This window comes from Scyliorhinus torazame, chromosome 6 (assembly GCF_047496885.1).
Source record: "Scyliorhinus torazame isolate Kashiwa2021f chromosome 6, sScyTor2.1, whole genome shotgun sequence".
Lineage (NCBI taxonomy): Eukaryota > Metazoa > Chordata > Chondrichthyes > Carcharhiniformes > Scyliorhinidae > Scyliorhinus > Scyliorhinus torazame.
Window position 1 is genome coordinate 6,037,367 of NC_092712.1, and position 23,167 is coordinate 6,060,533.

At 59.1% G+C, this 23,167-nt stretch overlaps 1 protein-coding gene across 1 annotated transcript in view; it reads left to right on the plus strand.

Moving 5' to 3' along the window:
• Positions 1-22,787, plus strand: part of LOC140425682 (uncharacterized) — a 171,571-nt gene extending 148,784 nt beyond the window's left edge. Inside the window, exon 10 of the mRNA XM_072510177.1 lies at positions 21,814-22,787. Coding sequence (XP_072366278.1) covers positions 21,814-22,734 — 921 coding nt within the window. The 3' untranslated portion in view covers positions 22,735-22,787. The remainder of the gene's footprint in view (positions 1-21,813) is intronic.
• The last annotated feature ends 380 nt before the right edge of the window (positions 22,788-23,167 follow it).

A 23,167-nucleotide genomic window follows, 5' to 3' on the forward strand; every position in this document is an offset into this window, starting at 1 on the left:
CGTCTGACAGTGCAGCACTCCCTCAGTACTGACTCTCTGACAGTGCTGCACTTCCTCAGTACTGACCCTCTGACAGTGCTGCACTCCCTCAGTACTGACCCTCTGACAGTGCGGCCCTCCCTCAGTACTGACACTTTGACAGTGCGGCGCTCCCTCAGTACTGACCCTCTGACAGTGCAGCACTCCCTCAGTACTGACCCTCTGACAGTGCAGCACTCCCTCAGTACTGACCCTCTGACAGTGCAGCACTCCCTCAGTACTGACCCTCTGACAGTGCAGCACTCCCTCAGTACTGACCCTCTGACAGTGCAGCACTCCCTCAGTACTGACCCTCTGACAGTGCAGCACTCCCTCAGTACTGACCTTCTGACAGTGCAGCACTCCCTCAGTACTGACCCTCTGACAGTGCAGCACTCCCTCAGTACTGACCCTCTGACAGTGCTGCACTCCCTCAGTACTGACCCTCTGACAGTGCGGCACACCCTCAGTACTGACCCTCTGACAGTGCGGCACTCCCTCAGTACTGACCCTCTGACAGTGCAGCACTCCCTCAGTACTGACCCTCTGACAGTGCGGCACTCCCTCAGTACTGACCCTCTAACAGCGGCACTCCCTCAGTACTGACCCTCTAACAGCGGCAATCCCTCAGTACTGACCCTGTGACAGTGCAGCACTCCGTCAGTACTGACCCTCTGACAGTGCGGCACTCCCTCAGTACTGACCCTCTGACAGTGCAGCACTCCCTCAGTACTGACCCTCTGACAGTGCGGCACTCCCTCAGTACTGACCCTCTAACAGCGACACTCCCTCAGTACTGACCCTCTAACAGCGGCAATCCCTCAGTACTGACCCTGTGACAGTGCAGCACTCCCTCAGTACTGACCCTCTGACAGTGCTGCACTCCCTCAGTACTGACCCTTTGACAGTGCGGCGCTCCCTCAGTACTGACCCTCTGACAGTGCAGCACTCCCTCAGTACTGACCCTCTGACAGTGCAGCACTCCCTCAGTACTGGCCCTCTGACAGTGCGGCACTCCCTCAGTACTGACTCTCTGACAGTGCAGCACCCCCTCAGTACTGACCCTCTGACAGTGCGGCACTCCCTCAGTACTGACCCTCTGACAGTGCGGGACTCCCTCAGTACTGACCCTCTGACAGTGCGGCACTCCCTCAGTACTGACCCTCTGACAGTGCAGCACTCCCTCAGTACTGACCCTCTGACAGTGCGGCGCTCCCTCAGTACTGACCCTCTGACAGTGCCGCACTCCCTCAGTACTGACCCTCTGACAGTGCGGCACTCCCTCAGTACTGACCCTCTGACAGTGCAGCGCTCCCTCAGTACTGACCCTCTGACAGTGCGGCGCTCCCTCAGTACTGAACCTCTGACAGTGCGGCGCTCCCTCAGTACTGACCGTCTGACAGTGCAGCACTCCGTCAGTACTGACCCTCTAACAGTGCAGCACTCCCCCAGTACTGACCCGCTGATAGTGCGGCGCTCCCTCAGTACTAACCCTCTGACAGTGCAGCACTCCCTCAGTACTGACCCTCTGACAGTGCAGCACTCCCTTAGTACTGGCCCTCTGACAGTGCGGCACTCCCTCAGTACTGACTCTCTGACAGTGCAGCACTTCCTCAGTACTGACCCTCTGACAGTGCGGCACTCCCTCAGTACTGACCCTCTGACAGTGCGGCGCTCCCTCAGTACTGACCCTCTGACAGTGCGGCGCTCCCTCAGTACTGACCCTCTGACAGTGCGACACTCCCTCAGTACTGACCCTCTGACAGTGCAGCACTCCCTCAGTACTGACTCTCTGACAGTGCGGCGCTCCCTCTGTACTGACCCTCTGACAGTGCGGCGCTCCCTCAGTACTGACCGTCTGACAGTGCAGCACTCCCTCAGTACTGACCCTCTGACAGTGCGGCACTCCCTCAGTACTGACCCTCTGACAGTGCTGCACTCCCTCAGTACTGACCCTTTGACAGTGCGGCGCTCCCTCAGTACTGACCCTCTGACAGTGCAGCACTCCCTAAGTACTGGCCCTCTGACAGTGCGGCACTCCCTCAGTACTGACTCTCTGCCAGTGCAGCACCCCCTCAGTACTGACCCTCTGACAGTGCGGCACTCCCTCAGTACTGACCCTCTGACAGTGCGGGACTCCCTCAGTACTGACCCTCTGACAGTGCGGCACTCCCTCAGTACTGACCCTCTGTCAGTGCAGCACTCCCTCAGTACTGACCCTCTGACAGTGCGGCGCTCCCTCAGTACTGACCCTCTGACAGTGCCGCACTCCCTCAGTACTGACCCTCTGACAGTGCGGCACTCCCTCAGTACTGACCCTCTGACAGTGCAGCGCTCCCTCAGTACTGACCCTCTGACATTGCGGCGCTCCCTCAGTACTGAACCTCTGACAGTGCGGCGCTCCCTCAGTACTGACCGTCTGACAGTGCAGCACTCCGTCAGTACTGACCCTCTAACAGTGCAGCACTCCCTCAGCACTGACCCTCTGACAGCGCAGCACTCCCTCAGTACTGACCCTCTGACAGTGCAGCACTCCCTTAGTACTGGCCCTCTGACAGTGCGGCACTCCCTCAGTACTGTCTCTCTGACAGTGCAGCACTTCCTCAGTACTGACCCTCTCACCGTGCGGCGCTCCCTCAGTACTGACCCTCTGACAGTGCGGCGCTCCCTCAGTACTGACCCTCTGACAGTGCGACACTCCCTCAGTACTGACCCTCTGACAGTGCAGCACTCCCTCAGTACTGACTCTCTGACAGTGCGGCGCTCCCTCTTTACTGACCCTCTGACAGTGCGGCGCTCCCTCAGTACTGACCGTCTGACAGTGCAGCACTCCCTCAGTACTGACCCTCTGACAGTGCGGCACTCCCTCAGTACTGACCCTCTGACAGTGCGGCACACCCTCAGTACTGACTCTCTGACAGTGCAGCACTCCCTCAGTACTGACCCTCTGACAGTGCAGCGCTCCCTCAGTACTGACCCTCTGACAGTGCAGCACTCCCTCAGTACTGACCCTCTGACAGTGCGGCACTCCCTCAGTACTGACCCTCTGACAGTGCGGCACACCCTCAGTAATGACTCTCTGACAGTGCAGCACTCCCTCAGTACTGACCCTCTGACAGTGCAGCGCTCCCTCAGTACTGACCCTCTGACAGTGCAGCACTCCCTCAGTACTGACCCTCTGACAGTGCAGCACTCCCTCAGTACTGACCCTCTGACAGTGCGGCGCTCCCTCAGTACTGACCCTCTGACAGTGCGGCGCTCCCTCAGTACTGACCCTCTGACAGTGCGACACTCCCTCAGTACTGACCCTCTGACAGTGCAGCACTCCCTCAGTACTGACTCTCTGACAGTGCGGCGCTCCCTCAGTACTGACCCTCTGACAGTGCGGCGCTCCCTCAGTACTGACCGTCTGACAGTGCAGCACTCCCTCAGTACTGACCCTCTGACAGTGCGACACTCCCTCAGTACTGACCATCTGACAGTGCAGCACTCCCTCAGTACTGACCCTCTGACAGTGCGGCGCTCCCTCAGTACTGACCGTCTGACAGTGCAGCACTCCCTCAGTACTGACCCTCTGACAGTGCAACACTTCCTCAGTACTGACCCTCTGACAGTGCGGCACTCCCTCAGTACTGACCTTTGTCAGTGCGGCGCTCCCTCAGTACTGACCCTTTGACAGTGCGGCGCTCCCTCAGTACTGACCCTCTGACAGTGCAGCACTCCCTCAGTACTGACCCTCTGACAGTGCAGCACTCCCTCAGTACTGGCCCTCTGACAGTGCGGCACTCCCTCAGTACTGACTCTCTGACAGTGCAGCACCCCCTCAGTACTGACCCTCTCACAGTGCGGCACTCCCTCAGTACTGACCCTCGGACAGTGCGGCACTCCTTCAGTACTGACCGCCTGACAGTGCGGCACTCACTCAGTACTGACCCTCTGACAGTGCGGCGCTCCCTCAGTACTGAGCCTCTGACAGTGCGGCGCTCCCTCAGTACTGACCGTCTGACAGTGCAGCACTCCCTCAGTACTGACCCTCTGACAGTGCGACACTCCCTCAGTACTGACCCTCTGACAGTGCAGCACTCCCTCAGTACTGACCCTCTGACAGTGCGGCGCTCCCTCAGTACTGACCCTTTGACAGTGCGGCGCTCCCTCAGTACTGACCCTCTGACAGTGCAGCACTCCCTCAGTACTGACCCTCTGACAGTGCAGCACTCCCTCAGTACTGGCCCTCTGACAGTGCGGCACTCCCTCAGTACTGACTCTCTGACAGTGCTGCACTTCCTCAGTACTGACCCTCTGACAGTGCTGCACTCCCTCAGCACTGACCCTCTGACAGTGCGGCCCTCCCTCAGTACTGACACTTTGACAGTGCGGCGCTCCCTCAGTACTGACCCTCTGACAGTGCAGCACTCGCTCAGTACTGACCCTCTGACAGTGCAGCACTCCCTCAGTACTGACCCTCTGACAGTGCAGCACTCCCTCAGTACTGACCCTCTGACAGTGCAGCACTACCTCAGTACTGACCCTCTGACAGTGCAGCACTCCCTCAGTACTGACCCTCTGACAGTGCAGCACTCCCTCAGTACTGACCTTCTGACAGTGCAGCACTCCCTCAGTACTGACCCTCTGACAGTGCAGCACTCCCTCAGTACTGACCCTCTGACAGTGCAGCACTCCCTCAGTACTGACCCTCTGACAGTGCGGCGCTCCCTCAGTACTGACCCTTTGACAGTGCGGCGCTCCCTCAGTACTGACCCTCTGACAGTGCAGCACTCCCTCAGTACTGACCCTCTGACAGTGCAGCACTCCCTCAGTACTGACCTTCTGACAGTGCAGCACTCCCTCAGTACTGACTCTCTGACAGTGCAGCACTTCCTCAGTACTGACCCTCTGACAGTGCGGCACTCCCTCAGTACTGACCCTCTGACAGTGCGGCGCTCCCTCAGTACTGACCCTCTGACAGTGCGGCGCTCCCTCAGTACTGACCCTCTGACAGTGCGACACTCCCTCAGTACTGACCCTCTGACAGTGCAGCACTCCCTCAGTACTGACTCTCTGACAGTGCGGCGCTCCCTCAGTACTGACCCTCTGACAGTGCGGCGCTCCCTCAGTACTGACCGTCTGACAGTGCAGCACTCCCTCAGTACTGACCCTCTGACAGTGCGGCACTCCCTCAGAACTGACCATCTGACAGTGCAGCACTCCCTCAGTACTGACCCTTTGACAGTGCGGCACTCCCTCATTACTGACCCTCTGACAGTGCGGCACTCCCTCAGTACTGACCTTTGACAGTGCAGCACTCCCTCAGTACTGGCCCTCTGACAGTGCGGCACTCCCTCAGTACTGACCCTTTGACAGTGCGGCGCTCCCTCAGTACTGACCCTTTGACAGTGCGGCGCTCCCTCAGTACTGACCCTCTGACAGTGCAGCACTCCCTCAGTACTGACCCTCTGACAGTGCAGCACTCCCTCAGTACTGGCCCTCTGACAGTGCGGCACTCCCTCAGTACTGACTCTCTGACAGTGCAGCACCCCCTCAGTACTGACCCTCTCACAGTGCGGCACTCCCTCAGTACTGACCCTCGGACAGTGCGGCACTCCTTCAGTACTGACCGCCTGACAGTGCGGCACTCACTCAGTACTGACCCTCTGACAGTGCGGCGCTCCCTCAGTACTGAGCCTCTGACAGTGCGGCGCTCCCTCAGTACTGACCGTCTGACAGTGCAGCACTCCCTCAGTACTGACCCTCTGACAGTGCGACACTCCCTCAGTACTGACCCTCTGACAGTGCAGCACTCCCTCAGTACTGACCCTCTGACAGTGCGGCGCTCCCTCAGTACTGACCCTTTGACAGTGCGGCGCTCCCTCAGTACTGACCCTCTGACAGTGCAGCACTCCCTCAGTACTGACCCTCTGACAGTGCAGCACTCCCTCAGTACTGGCCCTCTGACAGTGCGGCACTCCCTCAGTACTGACTCTCTGACAGTGCTGCACTTCCTCAGTACTGACCCTCTGACAGTGCTGCACTCCCTCAGTACTGACCCTCTGACAGTGCGGCCCTCCCTCAGTACTGACACTTTGACAGTGCGGCGCTCCCTCAGTACTGACCCTCTGACAGTGCAGCACTCCCTCAGTACTGACCCTCTGACAGTGCAGCACTCCCTCAGTACTGACCCTCTGACAGTGCAGCACTCCCTCAGTACTGACCCTCTGACAGTGCAGCACTCCCTCAGTACTGACCCTCTGACAGTGCAGCACTCCCTCAGTACTGACCCTCTGACAGTGCAGCACTCCCTCAGTACTGACCTTCTGACAGTGCAGCACTCCCTCAGTACTGACCCTCTGACAGTGCAGCACTCCCTCAGTACTGACCCTCTGACAGTGCTGCACTCCCTCAGTACTGACCCTCTGACAGTGCGGCACACCCTCAGTACTGACCCTCTGACAGTGCAGCACTCCCTCAGTACTGACCCTCTGACAGTGCGGCACTCCCTCAGTACTGACCCTCTAACAGCGGCACTCCCTCAGTACTGACCCTCTAACAGCGGCAATCCCTCAGTACTGACCCTGTGACAGTGCAGCACTCCGTCAGTACTGACCCTCTGACAGTGCGGCACTCCCTCAGTACTGACCCTCTGACAGTGCAGCACTCCCTCAGTACTGACCCTCTGACAGTGCGGCACTCCCTCAGTACTGACCCTCTAACAGCGACACTCCCTCAGTACTGACCCTCTAACAGCGGCAATCCCTCAGTACTGACCCTGTGACAGTGCAGCACTCCCTCAGTACTGACCCTCTGACAGTGCTGCACTCCCTCAGTACTGACCCTTTGACAGTGCGGCGCTCCCTCAGTACTGACCCTCTGACAGTGCAGCACTCCCTCAGTACTGACCCTCTGACAGTGCAGCACTCCCTCAGTACTGGCCCTCTGACAGTGCGGCACTCCCTCAGTACTGACTCTCTGACAGTGCAGCACCCCCTCAGTACTGACCCTCTGACAGTGCGGCACTCCCTCAGTACTGACCCTCTGACAGTGCGGGACTCCCTCAGTACTGACCCTCTGACAGTGCGGCACTCCCTCAGTACTGACCCTCTGACAGTGCAGCACTCCCTCAGTACTGACCCTCTGACAGTGCGGCGCTCCCTCAGTACTGACCCTCTGACAGTGCCGCACTCCCTCAGTACTGACCCTCTGACAGTGCGGCACTCCCTCAGTACTGACCCTCTGACAGTGCAGCGCTCCCTCAGTACTGACCCTCTGACAGTGCGGCGCTCCCTCAGTACTGAACCTCTGACAGTGCGGCGCTCCCTCAGTACTGACCGTCTGACAGTGCAGCACTCCGTCAGTACTGACCCTCTAACAGTGCAGCACTCCCCCAGTACTGACCCGCTGATAGTGCGGCGCTCCCTCAGTACTAACCCTCTGACAGTGCAGCACTCCCTCAGTACTGACCCTCTGACAGTGCAGCACTCCCTTAGTACTGGCCCTCTGACAGTGCGGCACTCCCTCAGTACTGACTCTCTGACAGTGCAGCACTTCCTCAGTACTGACCCTCTGACAGTGCGGCACTCCCTCAGTACTGACCCTCTGACAGTGCGGCGCTCCCTCAGTACTGACCCTCTGACAGTGCGGCGCTCCCTCAGTACTGACCCTCTGACAGTGCGACACTCCCTCAGTACTGACCCTCTGACAGTGCAGCACTCCCTCAGTACTGACTCTCTGACAGTGCGGCGCTCCCTCTGTACTGACCCTCTGACAGTGCGGCGCTCCCTCAGTACTGACCGTCTGACAGTGCAGCACTCCCTCAGTACTGACCCTCTGACAGTGCGGCACTCCCTCAGTACTGACCCTCTGACAGTGCTGCACTCCCTCAGTACTGACCCTTTGACAGTGCGGCGCTCCCTCAGTACTGACCCTCTGACAGTGCAGCACTCCCTAAGTACTGGCCCTCTGACAGTGCGGCACTCCCTCAGTACTGACTCTCTGCCAGTGCAGCACCCCCTCAGTACTGACCCTCTGACAGTGCGGCACTCCCTCAGTACTGACCCTCTGACAGTGCGGGACTCCCTCAGTACTGACCCTCTGACAGTGCGGCACTCCCTCAGTACTGACCCTCTGTCAGTGCAGCACTCCCTCAGTACTGACCCTCTGACAGTGCGGCGCTCCCTCAGTACTGACCCTCTGACAGTGCCGCACTCCCTCAGTACTGACCCTCTGACAGTGCGGGACTCCCTCAGTACTGACCCTCTGACAGTGCAGCGCTCCCTCAGTACTGACCCTCTGACATTGCGGCGCTCCCTCAGTACTGAACCTCTGACAGTGCGGCGCTCCCTCAGTACTGACCGTCTGACAGTGCAGCACTCCGTCAGTACTGACCCTCTAACAGTGCAGCACTCCCTCAGTACTGACCCTCTGACAGCGCAGCACTCCCTCAGTACTGACCCTCTGACAGTGCAGCACTCCCTTAGTACTGGCCCTCTGACAGTGCGGCACTCCCTCAGTACTGTCTCTCTGACAGTGCAGCACTTCCTCAGTACTGACCCTCTCACCGTGCGGCGCTCCCTCAGTACTGACCCTCTGACAGTGCGGCGCTCCCTCAGTACTGACCCTCTGACAGTGCGACACTCCCTCAGTACTGACCCTCTGACAGTGCAGCACTCCCTCAGTACTGACTCTCTGACAGTGCGGCGCTCCCTCTTTACTGACCCTCTGACAGTGCGGCGCTCCCTCAGTACTGACCGTCTGACAGTGCAGCACTCCCTCAGTACTGACCCTCTGACAGTGCGGCACTCCCTCAGTACTGACCCTCTGACAGTGCGGCACACCCTCAGTACTGACTCTCTGACAGTGCAGCACTCCCTCAGTACTGACCCTCTGACAGTGCAGCGCTCCCTCAGTACTGACCCTCTGACAGTGCAGCACTCCCTCAGTACTGACCCTCTGACAGTGCGGCACTCCCTCAGTACTGACCCTCTGACAGTGCGGCACACCCTCAGTAATGACTCTCTGACAGTGCAGCACTCCCTCAGTACTGACCCTCTGACAGTGCAGCGCTCCCTCAGTACTGACCCTCTGACAGTGCAGCACTCCCTCAGTACTGACTCTCTGACAGTGCAGCACTTCCTCAGTACTGACCCTCTGACAGTGCGGCACTCCCTCAGTACTGACCCTCTGACAGTGCGGCGCTCCCTCAGTACTGACCCTCTGACAGTGCGGCGCTCCCTCAGTACTGACCCTCTGACAGTGCGACACTCCCTCAGTACTGACCCTCTGACAGTGCAGCACTCCCTCAGTACTGACTCTCTGACAGTGCGGCGCTCCCTCAGTACTGACCCTCTGACAGTGCGGCGCTCCCTCAGTACTGACCGTCTGACAGTGCAGCACTCCCTCAGTACTGACTCTCTGACAGTGCGGCGCTCCCTCAGTACTGACCCTCTCACAGTGCGGCACTCCCTCAGTACTGACCCTCGGACAGTGCGGCACTCCTTCAGTACTGACCGCCCGACAGTGCGGCACTCACTCAGTACTGACCCTCTGACAGTGCGGCGCTCCCTCAGTACTGAGCCTCTGACAGTGCGGCGCTCCCTCAGTACTGACCGTCTGACAGTGCAGCACTCCCTCAGTACTGACCCTCTGACAGTGCGACACTCCCTCAGTACTGACCCTCTGACAGTGCAGCACTCCCTCAGTACTGACCCTCTGACAGTGCGGCGCTCCCTCAGTACTGACCCTTTGACAGTGCGGCGCTCCCTCAGTACTGACCCTCTGACAGTGCAGCACTCCCTCAGTACTGACCCTCTGACAGTGCAGCACTCCCTCAGTACTGGCCCTCTGACAGTGCGGCACTCCCTCAGTACTGACTCTCTGACAGTGCTGCACTTCCTCAGTACTGACCCTCTGACAGTGCTGCACTCCCTCAGTACTGACCCTCTGACAGTGCGGCCCTCCCTCAGTACTGACACTTTGACAGTGCGGCGCTCCCTCAGTACTGACCCTCTGACAGTGCAGCACTCGCTCAGTACTGACCCTCTGACAGTGCAGCACTCCCTCAGTACTGACCCTCTGACAGTGCAGCACTCCCTCAGTACTGACCCTCTGACAGTGCAGCACTACCTCAGTACTGACCCTCTGACAGTGCAGCACTCCCTCAGTACTGACCCTCTGACAGTGCAGCACTCCCTCAGTACTGACCTTCTGACAGTGCAGCACTCCCTCAGTACTGACCCTCTGACAGTGCAGCACTCCCTCAGTACTGACCCTCTGACAGTGCTGCACTCCCTCAGTACTGACCCTCTGACAGTGCGGCACACCCTCAGTACTGACCCTCTGACAGTGCGGCACTCCCTCAGTACTGACCCTCTGACAGTGCAGCACTCCCTCAGTACTGACCCTCTGACAGTGCGGCACTCCCTCAGTACTGACCCTCTAACAGCGGCACTCCCTCAGTACTGACCCTCTAACAGCGGCAATCCCTCAGTACTGACCCTGTGACAGTGCAGCACTCCGTCAGTACTGACCCTCTGACAGTGCGGCACTCCCTCAGTACTGACCCTCTGACAGTGCAGCACTCCCTCAGTACTGACCCTCTGACAGTGCGGCACTCCCTCAGTACTGACCCTCTAACAGCGGCACTCCCTCAGTACTGACCCTCTAACAGCGGCAATCCCTCAGTACTGACCCTGTGACAGTGCAGCACTCCCTCAGTACTGACCCTCTGACAGTGCTGCACTCCCTCAGTACTGACCCTTTGACAGTGCGGCGCTTCCTCAGTACTGACCCTCTGACAGTGCAGCACTCCCTCAGTACTGACCCTCTGACAGTGCAGCACTCCCTCAGTACTGGCCCTCTGACAGTGCGGCACTCCCTCAGTACTGACTCTCTGACAGTGCAGCACCCCCTCAGTACTGACCCTCTGACAGTGCGGCACTCCCTCAGTACTGACCCTCTGACAGTGCGGGACTCCCTCAGTACTGACCCTCTGACAGTGCGGCACTCCCTCAGTACTGACCCTCTGACAGTGCGGCACTCCCTCAGTACTGACCCTCTGACAGTGCGGCACACCCTCAGTAATGACTCTCTGACAGTGCAGCACTCCCTCAGTACTGACCCTCTGACAGTGCATCGCTCCCTCAGTACTGACCCTCTGACAGTGCAGCACTCCCTCAGTACTGACCCTCTGACAGTGCGGCACTCCCTCAGTACTGACCGTCTGACAGTGCAGCACTCCCTCAGTACTGACCCTCTCTCAGTGCGGCACTCCCTCAGTACTGACCGTCTGACAGTGCAGCGCTCCCTCAGTACTGACCCTCTGACAGTGCGCCACACCCTCAGTACTGACCCTCTGACAGTGCAGCACTCCCTCAGTACTGACCCTCTGACAGTGCGTCGCTCCCTCAGTACTGACCCTTTGACAGTGCGGCGCTCCCTCAGTACTGACCCTCTGACAGTGCGGCGCTCCCTCAGTACTGACCGTCTGACAGTGCAGCACTCCCTCAGTACTGACCCTCTGACAGTGCGACACTCCCTCAGTACTGACCCTCTGACAGTGCAGCACTCCCTCAGTACTGAAGTACTGACTCTCTGACAGTGCAGCACTTCCTCAGTACTGACCCTCTGACAGTGCGGCACTCCCTCAGTACTGACCCTCTGACAGTGCGGCGCTCCCTCAGTACTGGCCCTCTGACAGTGCGGCACTCCCTCAGTACTGACTCTCTGACAGTGCAGCACTTCCTCAGTACTGACCCTCTGACAGTGCGGCACTCCCTCAGTACTGACCCTCTGACAGTGCGGCGCTCCCTCAGTACTGGCCCTCTGACAGTGCGGCGCTCCCTCAGTACTGACCCTCTGACAGTGCGGCGCTCCCTCAGTACTGACCCTCTGACAGTGCGACACTCCCTCAGTACTGACCCTCTGACAGTGCAGCACTCCCTCAGTACTGACCCTCTGACAGTGTGGCGCTCCCTCAGTACTGACACTTTGACAGTGCGGCGCTCCCTCAGTACTGACCCTCTGACAGTGCAGCACTCCCTCAGTACTGACCGTCTGACAGTGCAGCACTCCCTCAGTACTGACCGTCTGACAGTGCAGCACTCCCTCAGTACTGACCCTCTGACAGTGCGGCACTCCCTCAGTACTGACCCTCTGACAGTGCGGCACACCCTCAGTACTGACTCTCTGACAGTGCAGCACTCCCTCAGTACTGGCCCTCTGACAGTGCGGCACTCCCTCAGTACTGACTCTCTGACAGTGCAGCACTTCCTCAGTACTGACCCTCTGACAGTGCGGCACTCCCTCAGTACTGACCCTCTGACAGTGCGGCGCTCCCTCAGTACTGACCCTCTGACAGTGCGGCGCTCCCTCAGTACTGACCCTCTGACAGTGCGGCGCTCCCTCAGTACTGACCCTCTGACAGTGCGACACTCCCTCAGTACTGACCCTCTGACAGTGCAGCACTCCCTCAGTACTGACCCTCTGACAGTGCGGCGCTCCCTCAGTACTGACCCTCTGACAGTGCGACACTCCCTCAGTACTGACCCTCTGACAGTGCAGCACTCCCTCAGTACTGACCCTCTGACAGTGCGACACTCCCTCAGTACTGACCCTCTGACAGTGCAGCACTCCCTCAGTACTGACCCTCTGACAGTGTGGCACTCCCTCAGTACTGACACTTTGACAGTGCGGCGCTCTCTCAGTACTGACCCTCTGACAGTGCAGCACTCCCTCAGTACTGACCCTCTGACAGTGCAGCACTCCCTCAGTACTGACCGTCTGACAGTGCAGCACTCCCTCAGTACTGACCCTCTGACAGTGCGGCACTCCCTCAGTACTGACCCTCTGACAGTGCGGCACACCCTCAGTACTGACTCTCTGACAGTGCAGCACTCCCTCAGTACTGACCCTCTGACAGTGCAGCGCTCCCTCAGTACTGACCCTCTGACAGTGCAGCACTCCCTCAGTACTGACCCTCTGACAGTGCGGCACTCCCTCAGTACTGACCCTCTGACAGTGCGGCACACCCTCAGTACTGACTCTCTGACAGTGCAGCACTCCCTCAGTACTGACCCTCTGACAGTGCAGCGCTCCCTCAGTACTGACCCTCTGACAGTGCAGCACTCCCTCAGTACTGACCCTCTGACAGTGCGGCACACCCTCAGTAATGACTCTCTGACAGTGCAGCACTCCCTCAGTACTGACCCTCTGACAGTGCAGCGCTCCCTCAGTACTGACCCTCTGACAGTGCAGCACTCCCTCAGTACTGACCCTCTGACAGTGCGGCACTCCCTCAGTACTGACCGTCTGACAGTGCAGCACTCCCTCAGTACTGACCCTCTCACAGTGCGGCACTCCCTCAGTACTGACCGTCTGACAGTGCAGCGCTCCCTCAGTACTGACCCTCTGACAGTGCGCCACACCCTCAGTACTGACCCTCTGACAGTGCAGCACTCCCTCAGTACTGACCCTCTGACAGTGCGTCGCTCCCTCAGTACTGACCCTTTGACAGTGCGGCGCTCCCTCAGTACTGACCCTCTGACAGTGCGGCGCTCCCTCAGTACTGACCGTCTGACAGTGCAGCACTCCCTCAGTACTGACCCTCTGACAGTGCGGCACTCCCTCAGTACTGACCCTCTGACAGTGCAGCACTCCCTCAGTACTGACTCTCTGACAGTGCAGCACTTCCTCAGTACTGACCCTCTGACAGTGCGGCACTCCCTCAGTACTGACCCTCTGACAGTGCGGCGCTCCCTCAGCACTGGCCCTCTGACAGTGCGGCACTCCCTCAGTACTGACTCTCTGACAGTGCAGCACTTCCTCAGTACTGACCCTCTGACAGTGCGGCACTGCCTCAGTACTGACCCTCTGACAGTGCGGCGCTCCCTCAGTACTGACCCTCTGACAGTGCGGCGCTCCCTCAGTACTGACCCTCTGACAGTGCGGCGCTCCCTCAGTACTGACCCTCTGACAGTGCGACACTCCCTCAGTACTGACCCTCTGACAGTGCAGCACTCCCTCAGTACTGACCCTCTGACAGTGTGGCGCTCCCTCAGTACTGACACTTTGACAGTGCGGCGCTCCCTCAGTACTGACCCTCTGACAGTGCAGCACTCCCTCAGTACTGACCCTCTGACAGTGCAGCACTCCCTCAGTACTGACCGTCTGACAGTGCAGCACTCCCTCAGTACTGACCCTCTGACAGTGCGGCACTCCCTCAGTACTGACCCTCTGACAGTGCGGCACACCCTCAGTACTGACTCTCTGACAGTGCAGCACTCCCTCAGTACTGGCCCTCTGACAGTGCGGCACTCCCTCAGTACTGACCCTCTGACAGTGCAGCACTTCCTCAGTACTGACCCTCTGACAGTGCGGCACTCCCTCAGTACTGACCCTCTGACAGTGCGGCGCTCCCTCAGTACTGACCCTCTGACAGTGCGGCGCTCCCTCAGTACTGACCCTCTGACAGTGCGGCGCTCCCTCAGTGCTGACCCTCTGACAGTGCGACACTCCCTCAGTACTGACCCTCTGACAGTGCAGCACTCCCTCAGTACTGACCCTCTGACAGTGTGGCGCTCCCTCAGTACTGACACTTTGACAGTGCGGCGCTCTCTAAGTACTGACCCTCTGACAGTGCAGCACTCCCTCAGTACTGACCCTCTGACAGTGCAGCACTCCCTCAGTACTGACCGTCTGACAGTGCAGCACTCCCTCAGTACTGACCCTCTGACAGTGCGGCACTCCCTCAGTACTGACCCTCTGACAGTGCGGCACACCCTCAGTACTGACTCTCTGACAGTGCAGCACTCCCTCAGTACTGACCCTCTGACAGTGCAGCGCTCCCTCAGTACTGACCCTCTGACAGTGCAGCACTCCCTCAGTACTGACCCTCTGACAGTGCGGCACTCCCTCAGTACTGACCCTCTGACAGTGCGGCACACCCTCAGTACTGACTCTCTGACAGTGCAGCACTCCCTCAGTACTGACCCTCTGACAGTGCAGCGCTCCCTCAGTACTGACCCTCTGACAGTGCGACACTCCCTCAGTACTGACCGTCTGACAGTGCAGCACTCCCTCAGTACTGACCCTCTGACAGTGCAGCACTCCCTCAGTACTGGCCCTCTGACAGTGCGGCACTCCCTCAGTACTGACTGTCTGACAGTGCAGCACTCCCTCAGTACTGACCCTCTGACAGTGCGGCACTCCCTCAGTACTGACCCTCTGACAGTGCGGCGCTCCCTCAGTACTGACCCTCTGACAGTGCGGCGCTCCCTCAGTACTGACCCTCTGACAGTGCGACACTCCCTCAGTACTGACCCTCTGACAGTGCAGCACTCCCTCAGTACTGACTCTCTGACAGTGCGGCGCTCCCTCTGTACTGACCCTCTGACAGTGCGGCGCTCCCTCAGTACTGACCGTCTGACAGTGCAGCACTCCCTCAGTACTGACCCTCTGACAGTGCGGCACTCCCTCAGTACTGACCCTCTGACAGTGCGGCACACCCTCAGTACTGACTCTCTGACAGTGCAGCACTCCCTCAGTACTGACCCTCTGACAGTGCAGCGCTCCCTCAGTCCTGACCCTCTGACAGTGCAGCACTCCCTCAGTACTGACCCTCTGACAGTGCGGCACTCCCTCAGTACTGACCCTCTGACAGTGCGGCACACCCTCAGTACTGACTCTCTGACAGTGCAGCACTCCCTCAGTACTGACCCTCTGACAGTGCAGCGCTCCCTCAGTACTGACCCTCTGACAGTGCAGCACTCCCTCAGTACTGACCCTCTGACAGTGCGGCACTCCCTCAGTACTGACCGTCTGACAGTGCAGCACTCCCTCAGTACTGACCCTCTCACAGTGCGGCACTCCCTCAGTACTGACCGTCTGACAGTGCAGCGCTCCCTCAGTACTGACCCTCTGACAGTGCGCCACACCCTCAGTACTGACCCTCTGACAGTGCAGCACTCCCTCAGTACTGACCCTCTGACAGTGCGTCGCTCCCTCAGTACTGACCCTTTGACAGTGCGGCGCTCCCTCAGTACTGACTCTCTCACAGTGCAGCACTCCCTCAGTACTGACCCTCTGACAGTGCAGCACTCCCTCAGTACTGGCCCTCTGACAGTGCGGCTCTCCCTCAGTACTGACTCTCTGACAGTGCAGCACCCCCTCAGTACTGACCCTCTGACAGTGCAGCGCTCCCTCAGTACTGACCCTCTGACAGTGCGGCGCTCCCTCAGTACTGACCCTCTGACAGTGCGGCGCTCCCTCAGTACTGACCGTCTGACAGTGCAGCACTCCCTCAGTACTGACCCTCTGACAGTGCGACACTCCCTCAGTACTGACCCTCTGACAGTGCAGCACTCCCTCAGTACTGACCCTCTGACAGTGCGGCGCTCCCTCAGTACTGACCCTTTGACAGTGCGGCGCTCCCTCAGTACTGACCCTCTGACAGTGCAGCACTCCCTCAGTACTGACCCTCTGACAGTGCAGCACTCCCTCAGTACTGGCCCTCTGACAGTGCGGCACTCCCTCAGTACTGACTCTCTGACAGTGCAGCACTTCCTCAGTACTGACCCTCTGACAGTGCGGCACTCCCTCAGTACTGACCCTCTGACAGTGCGGCGCTCCCTCAGTACTGACCCTCTGACAGTGCGGCGCTCCCTCAGTACTGACCCTCTGACAGTGCGGCGCTCCCTCAGTACTGACCCTCTGACAGTGCGACACTCCCTCAGTACTGACCCTCTGACAGTGCAGCACTCCCTCAGTACTGACCCTCTGACAGTGCGGCGCTCCCTCAGTACTGACACCTTGACAGTGCGTCGCTCCCTCAGTACTGACCCTCTGACAGTGCAGCACTCCCTCAGTTCTGACCCTCTGACAGTGCAGCACTCCCTCAGTACTGACCGTCTGACAGTGCAGCACTCCCTCAGTACTGACCCTCTGACAGTGCGGCACTCCCTCAGTACTGACCCTCTGACAGTGCGGCACACCCTCAGTACTGACTCTCTGACAGTGCAGCACTCCCTCAGTACTGACCCTCTGACAGTGCAGCGCTCCCTCAGTACTGACCCTCTGACAGTGCAGCACTCCCTCAGTACTGACCCTCTGACATTGCAGCGCTCCCTCAGTACTGACCCTCTGACAGTGCAGCACTCCCTCAGTACTGACCCTCTGACAGTGCGGCACTCCCTCAGTACTGACCGTCTGACAGTGCAGCACTCCCTCAGTACTGACCCTCTCACAGTGCGGCACTCCCTCAGTACTGACCATCTGACAGTGCAGCGCTCCCTCAGTACTGACCCTCTGACAGTGCGACACACCCTCAGTACTGACCCTCTGACAGTGCAGCACTCCCTCAGTACTGACCCTCTGACAGTGCGTCGCTCCCTCAGTACTGACCCTTTGACAGTGCGGCGCTCCCTCAGTACTGACTCTCAGACAGTGCAGCACTCCCTCAGTACTGACCCTCTGACAGTGCAGCACTCCCTCAGTACTGGCCCTCTGACAGTGCGGCACTCCCTCAGTACTGACCCTCTGACAGTGCAGCGCTCCCTCAGTACTGACCCTCTGACAGTGCGGCGCTCCCTCAGTACTGACCCTCTGACAGTGCGGCGCTCCCTCAGTACTGACCGTCTGACAGTGCAGCACTCCCTCAGTACTGACCCTCTGACAGTGCGACACTCCCTCAGTACTTACCCTCTGACAGTGCAGCACTCCCTCAGTACTGACCCTCTGACAGTGCGGCGCCCGCTCAGTACTGACCCTTTGACAGTGCGGCGCTCCCTCAGTACTGACCCTCTGACAGTGCAGCACTCCCTCAGTACTGACCCTCTGACAGTGCAGCACTCCCTCAGTACTGGCCCTCTGACAGTGCGGCACTCCCTCAGTACTGACTCTCTGACAGTGCAGCACTTCCTCAGTACTGACCCTCTGACAGTGCGGCACTCCCTCAGTACTGACCCTCTGACAGTGCGGCGCTCCCTCAGTACTGACCCTCTGACAGTGCGGCACTCCCTCAGTACTGACCCTCTGACAGTGCGGCGCTCCCTCAGTACTGACCCTCTGACAGTGCGGCGCTCCCTCAGTACTGACCCTCTGACAGTGCGACACTCCCTCAGTACTGACCCTCTGACAGTGCAGCACTCCCTCAGTACTGACCCTCTGACAGTGCGGCGCTCCCTCAGTACTGACACTTTGACAGTGCGGCGCTCCCTCAGTACTGACCCTCTGACAGTGCAGCACTCCCTCAGTACTGACCCTCTGACAGTGCAGCACTCCCTCAGTACTGACCCTCTGACAGTGCAGCACTCCCTCAGTACTGACCCTCTTGACAGTGCGGCACTCCCTCAGTACTGACCCTCTGACGGTGCGGCACTCGCTCAGTACTGACCCTCTGACAGTGCAGCACTCCCTCAGTACTGACCCTCTGACAGTGCGGCACTCCCTCAGTACTGACCCTCTGACAGTGTAGCACTCCCTCAGTACTGACCCTCTGACAGTGCAGCACTCCCTCAGTACTGACCCTCTGACAGTGCAGCACTCCCTCAGTACTGACCCTCTGACAGTGCGACACTCACTCAGTATTGACCCTCTGACAGTGCAGCACTCCCTCAGTACTGACCCTCTGACAGTGCGGCGCTCCCTCAGTACTGACCCTTTGACAGTGCGGCGCTCCCTCAGTACTGACCCTCTGACAGTGCAGCACTCCCTCAGTACTGACCCTCTGACAGTGCAGCAGTCCCTCAGTACTGACCCTCTGACAGTGCAGCACTCCCTCAGTACTGACCCTCTGACAGTGCGGCACTCCCTCAGTACTGACCCTCTGACAGTGCAGCACTCCCTCAGTACTGACCCTCTGACAGTGCGGCACTCCCTCAGTACTGCCCCTCTGACAGTGTGGCACTCCCTCAGTACTGACCTTCTGACAGTGCAGCACTCCCTCAGTACTGACCCTCTGACAGTGCAGCACTCCCTCAGTACTGACCCTCTGACAGTGCGGGGCTCCCTCAGTACTGACCCTCTGACAGTGCAGCACTCCCCCAGTACTGACCCTCTGACAGTGCGGCACTCCCTCAGTACTGACCCTCTGACAGTGCAGCACTCCCTCAGTACTGACCCTCTGACAGTGCTGCACTCCCTCAGTACTGACCCTCTGACAGTGCGGCACACCCTCAGTACTGACCCTCTGACACTGCAGCACTCCCTCAGTATTGACCCTCTGACAGTGCGGCACTCCCTCAGTACTGACCCTCTGACAGTGCAGCACTCCCTCAGTACTGACCCTCTAACAGCGGCACTCCCTCAGTACTGACCCTCTGACAGTGCGGCACTCCCTCAGTACTGACCCTCTGACAGTGCGGCGCTCCCTCAGTACTGACACTTTGACAGTGCGGCGCTCCCTCAGTACTGACCCTCTGACAGTGCAGCACTCCCTCAGTACTGACCCTCTGACAGTGCAGCACTCCCTCAGTACTGACCCTCTGACAGTGCAGCACTCCCTCAGTACTGACCCTCTTGACAGTGCGGCACTCCCTCAGTACTGACCCTCTGACGGTGCGGCACTCGCTCAGTACTGACCCTCTGACAGTGCAGCACTCCCTCAGTACTGACCCTCTGACAGTGCGGCACTCCCTCAGTACTGACCCTCTGACAGTGTAGCACTCCCTCAGTACTGACCCTCTGACAGTGCAGCACTCCCTCAGTACTGACCCTCTGACAGTGCAGCACTCCCTCAGTACTGACCCTCTGACAGTGCGACACTCACTCAGTATTGACCCTCTGACAGTGCAGCACTCCCTCAGTACTGACCCTCTGACAGTGCGGCGCTCCCTCAGTACTGACCCTTTGACAGTGCGGCGCTCCCTCAGTACTGACCCTCTGACAGTGCAGCACTCCCTCAGTACTGACCCTCTGACAGTGCAGCACTCCCTCAGTACTGACCCTCTGACAGTGCAGCACTCCCTCAGTACTGACCCTCTGACAGTGCGGCACTACCTCAGTACTGACCCTCTGACAGTGCAGCACTCCCTCAGTACTGACCCTCTGACAGTGCGGCACTCCCTCAGTACTGCCCCTCTGACAGTGTGGCACTCCCTCAGTACTGACCTTCTGACAGTGCTGCACTCCCTCAGTACTGACCCTCTGACAGTGCAGCACTCCCTCAGTACTGACCCTCTGACAGTGCGGGGCTCCCTCAGTACTGACCCTCTGACAGTGCAGCACTCCCCCAGTACTGACCCTCTGACAGTGCGGCACTCCCTCAGTACTGATCCTCTGACAGTGCAGCACTCCCTCAGTACTGACCCTCTGACAGTGCTGCACTCCCTCAGTACTGACCCTCTGACAGTGCGGCACACCCTCAGTACTGACCCTCTGACACTGCAGCACTCCCTCAGTATTGACCCTCTGACAGTGCGGCACTCCCTCAGTACTGACCCTCTGACAGTGCAGCACTCCCTCAGTACTGACCCTCTAACAGCGGCACTCCCTCAGTACTGACCCTCTGACAGTGCGGCACTCCCTCAGTACTGACCCTCTGACAGTGCGGCTCTCCCTCAGTACTGACCCTGTGACAGTGCAGCACTCCCTCAGTACTGACCCTTTGACAGTGCGGCGCTCCCTCCGTACTGACCCTCTAACAGTGCAGCACTCCCTCAGTACTGATCCTCTGACAGTGCAGCACTCCCTCAGTACTGACCTTCTGACAGTGCAGCACTCCCTCAGTACTGACCCTCTGACAGTGCGGCACTCCCTCAGTACTGACCCTCTGACTGTGCAGCACTCCCTCTGTACTGACCCTCTGACAGTGCAGCACTCCCTCAGTACTGACCCTCTAACAGCGGCACTCCCTCAGTACTGACCCTCTGACAGTGCGGCACTCCCTCAGTACTGACCCTCTGACAGTGCGGCTCTCCCTCAGTACTGACCCTGTGACAGTGCAGCACTCCCTCAGTACTGACCCTTTGACAGTGCGGCGCTCCCTCCGTACTGACCCTCTGACAGTGCAGCACTCCCTCAGTACTGATCCTCTGACAGTGCAGCACTCCCTCAGTACTGACCTTCTGACAGTGCAGCACTCCCTCAGTACTGACCCTCTGACAGTGCAGCACTACCTCAATACTGACCCTCTGACAGTGCAGCACTCCCTCAGTACTGACCCTCTGACTGTGCAGCACTCCCTCAGTACTGACCCTCTGACAGTGCGGCACTCCCTCAGTACTGACCCTCTGACAGTGCAGCACTCCCTCAGTACTGACCCTCTGACAGTGCGGCACACCCTCAGTACTGACCCTCTGACAGAGCAGCACTCCCTCAGTACTGACCCTCTGACAGTGCAGCACTCCCTCAGTACTGACCCTCTGACAGAGCAGCACTCCCTCAGTACTGACCCTCTGACAGAGCAGCACTCCCTCAGTACTGACCCTCTGACAGTGCAGCACTCCCTCAGTACTGAACCTCTGACAGTGCAGCACTCCCTCAGTAACTCTCTGACAGTGCAGCACTCCCTCAGTACTGACCCTCTGACAGTGCAGCACTCCCTCAATACTGACCCTCTGACAGTGCGGCGCTCCCTCAGTACTGACCCTCTGACAGTGCGGCACTCCCTCAGTACTGACTCTCTGACAATGCGGCACTCCCTCAGTACTGACCCTCTGACAGTGCTGCTCTCTGATAGGATAGGTTTTCTCCTGCGATCTCTTGGATTTGAATCTTTGATGGTCTTACTGAGTGGTTCTGAAGCGTTCTGTGTTGCTGTGGATATGAATGATCTCCATCTTGTCCCTGAATCGTTTTTCCTCTTTACAGATGGTGAAAGTTGTGAGGTCCATTGTTGGATCCTCTGGGAGCAGTGAGGATCCTGGGATGTGCCATCCCGGTCCAGGAAGCCGGAGGGATCAGCTGGGGCCAGATTTGGAGGTTGGGGCATTTGTCCAGCAGGGAGGGAGTCGAGTGTTAAAGGAGCGACCCCGGTTCCGTGGGCTGCGGACGAGAGTGACCATCGAGGAGCTGCTGGACGCTGGGATAATTGATGCCTCAACAGCTCGGAGGCTGGAGGAGGGGGAGGACTCGGTGGAGGAGGTGAGCGGCAGCGTGAGCACCTACCTGGAGGGATCGAGATGTGTGGCAGGTGTCCTGGTCACAGAGGGCCACAGGAAAGTCTCCATTTATCAGGCTGTGCTAGAGGGAACATTGCGACCTGGCGCAGGCCTCCTCCTCCTCGAGGCACAGGCAGCCACTGGCTGCTTGGTGGACCCCGTACGTGACCTCAGGTTGACTGTACACCAGGCAGTGAGGAGGGGGCTGGTGGGCCGGGAGCTCATGGACAAGTTGTTATCGGCCGAGCGGGCAGTGACTGGCTACACCGATCCTCACTCCGGCAGCCTCATCTCCCTCTTCGAGGCCATGAGGAGAGGCTTGATTGTCTACACTCATGCCCTCCGTCTCCTAGCCGCTCAGGCGGCCACGGGGGGCATCATCGACCCTCAGCACAGTCACCGGCTGTCCGTGGAGGCAGCCTTCCGTCGCGGGCTGTTTGACCAGGGGGTGCGTGACTCGCTCTTCCACCCCAGCAGTGACACAAAGGGGTTCTTTGACCCCAACACCCAGCAGAACCTCACATATCTCCAACTGACCCGCACCTGTGTCTGTGACCCCCAGACCCACTTACTGCTCCTTCACCTCAGGGTCACTGAGACACGGATCGCCAACAATCCCCTCCTGGACTGAAGCTCAGGGGGTGAGTAAGTGGGGGTCAGTGGGCAAAGACAGGGGTTACAATGGGTTCAGGGGGTGAAAGCGGGTTCAGGGTGAGGGGTTAAACGTGGGGTTGGTGAGTGACGGGAAAGGTTCAAAGATTGGGGTAGAGTGGGTGAGGGTAGGGGTGAGGGGCGGGGTGAGGGGGAGGGGTGAGGGGGCGGTTTGCAGGGTGAGGGGGAGAGGTGAGGGGGAGGTTTGCACGGTGAGGGGGGCTCAGTGGGTGAGGGGGCGGTTTGCACGGTGAGGGGAGCTCAGTGGGTGAGGGGGCGGTTTGCAGGGTGAGGGGGGCTCAGTGGGTGAGGGGGCGGTTTGCAGGGTGAGGGGGGCTCAGTGGGTGAGGGGGCGGTTTGCAGGGTGAGGGGGCTTAGTGGGTGAGGGGGAGGTTTGCACGGTGAGGGGAGCT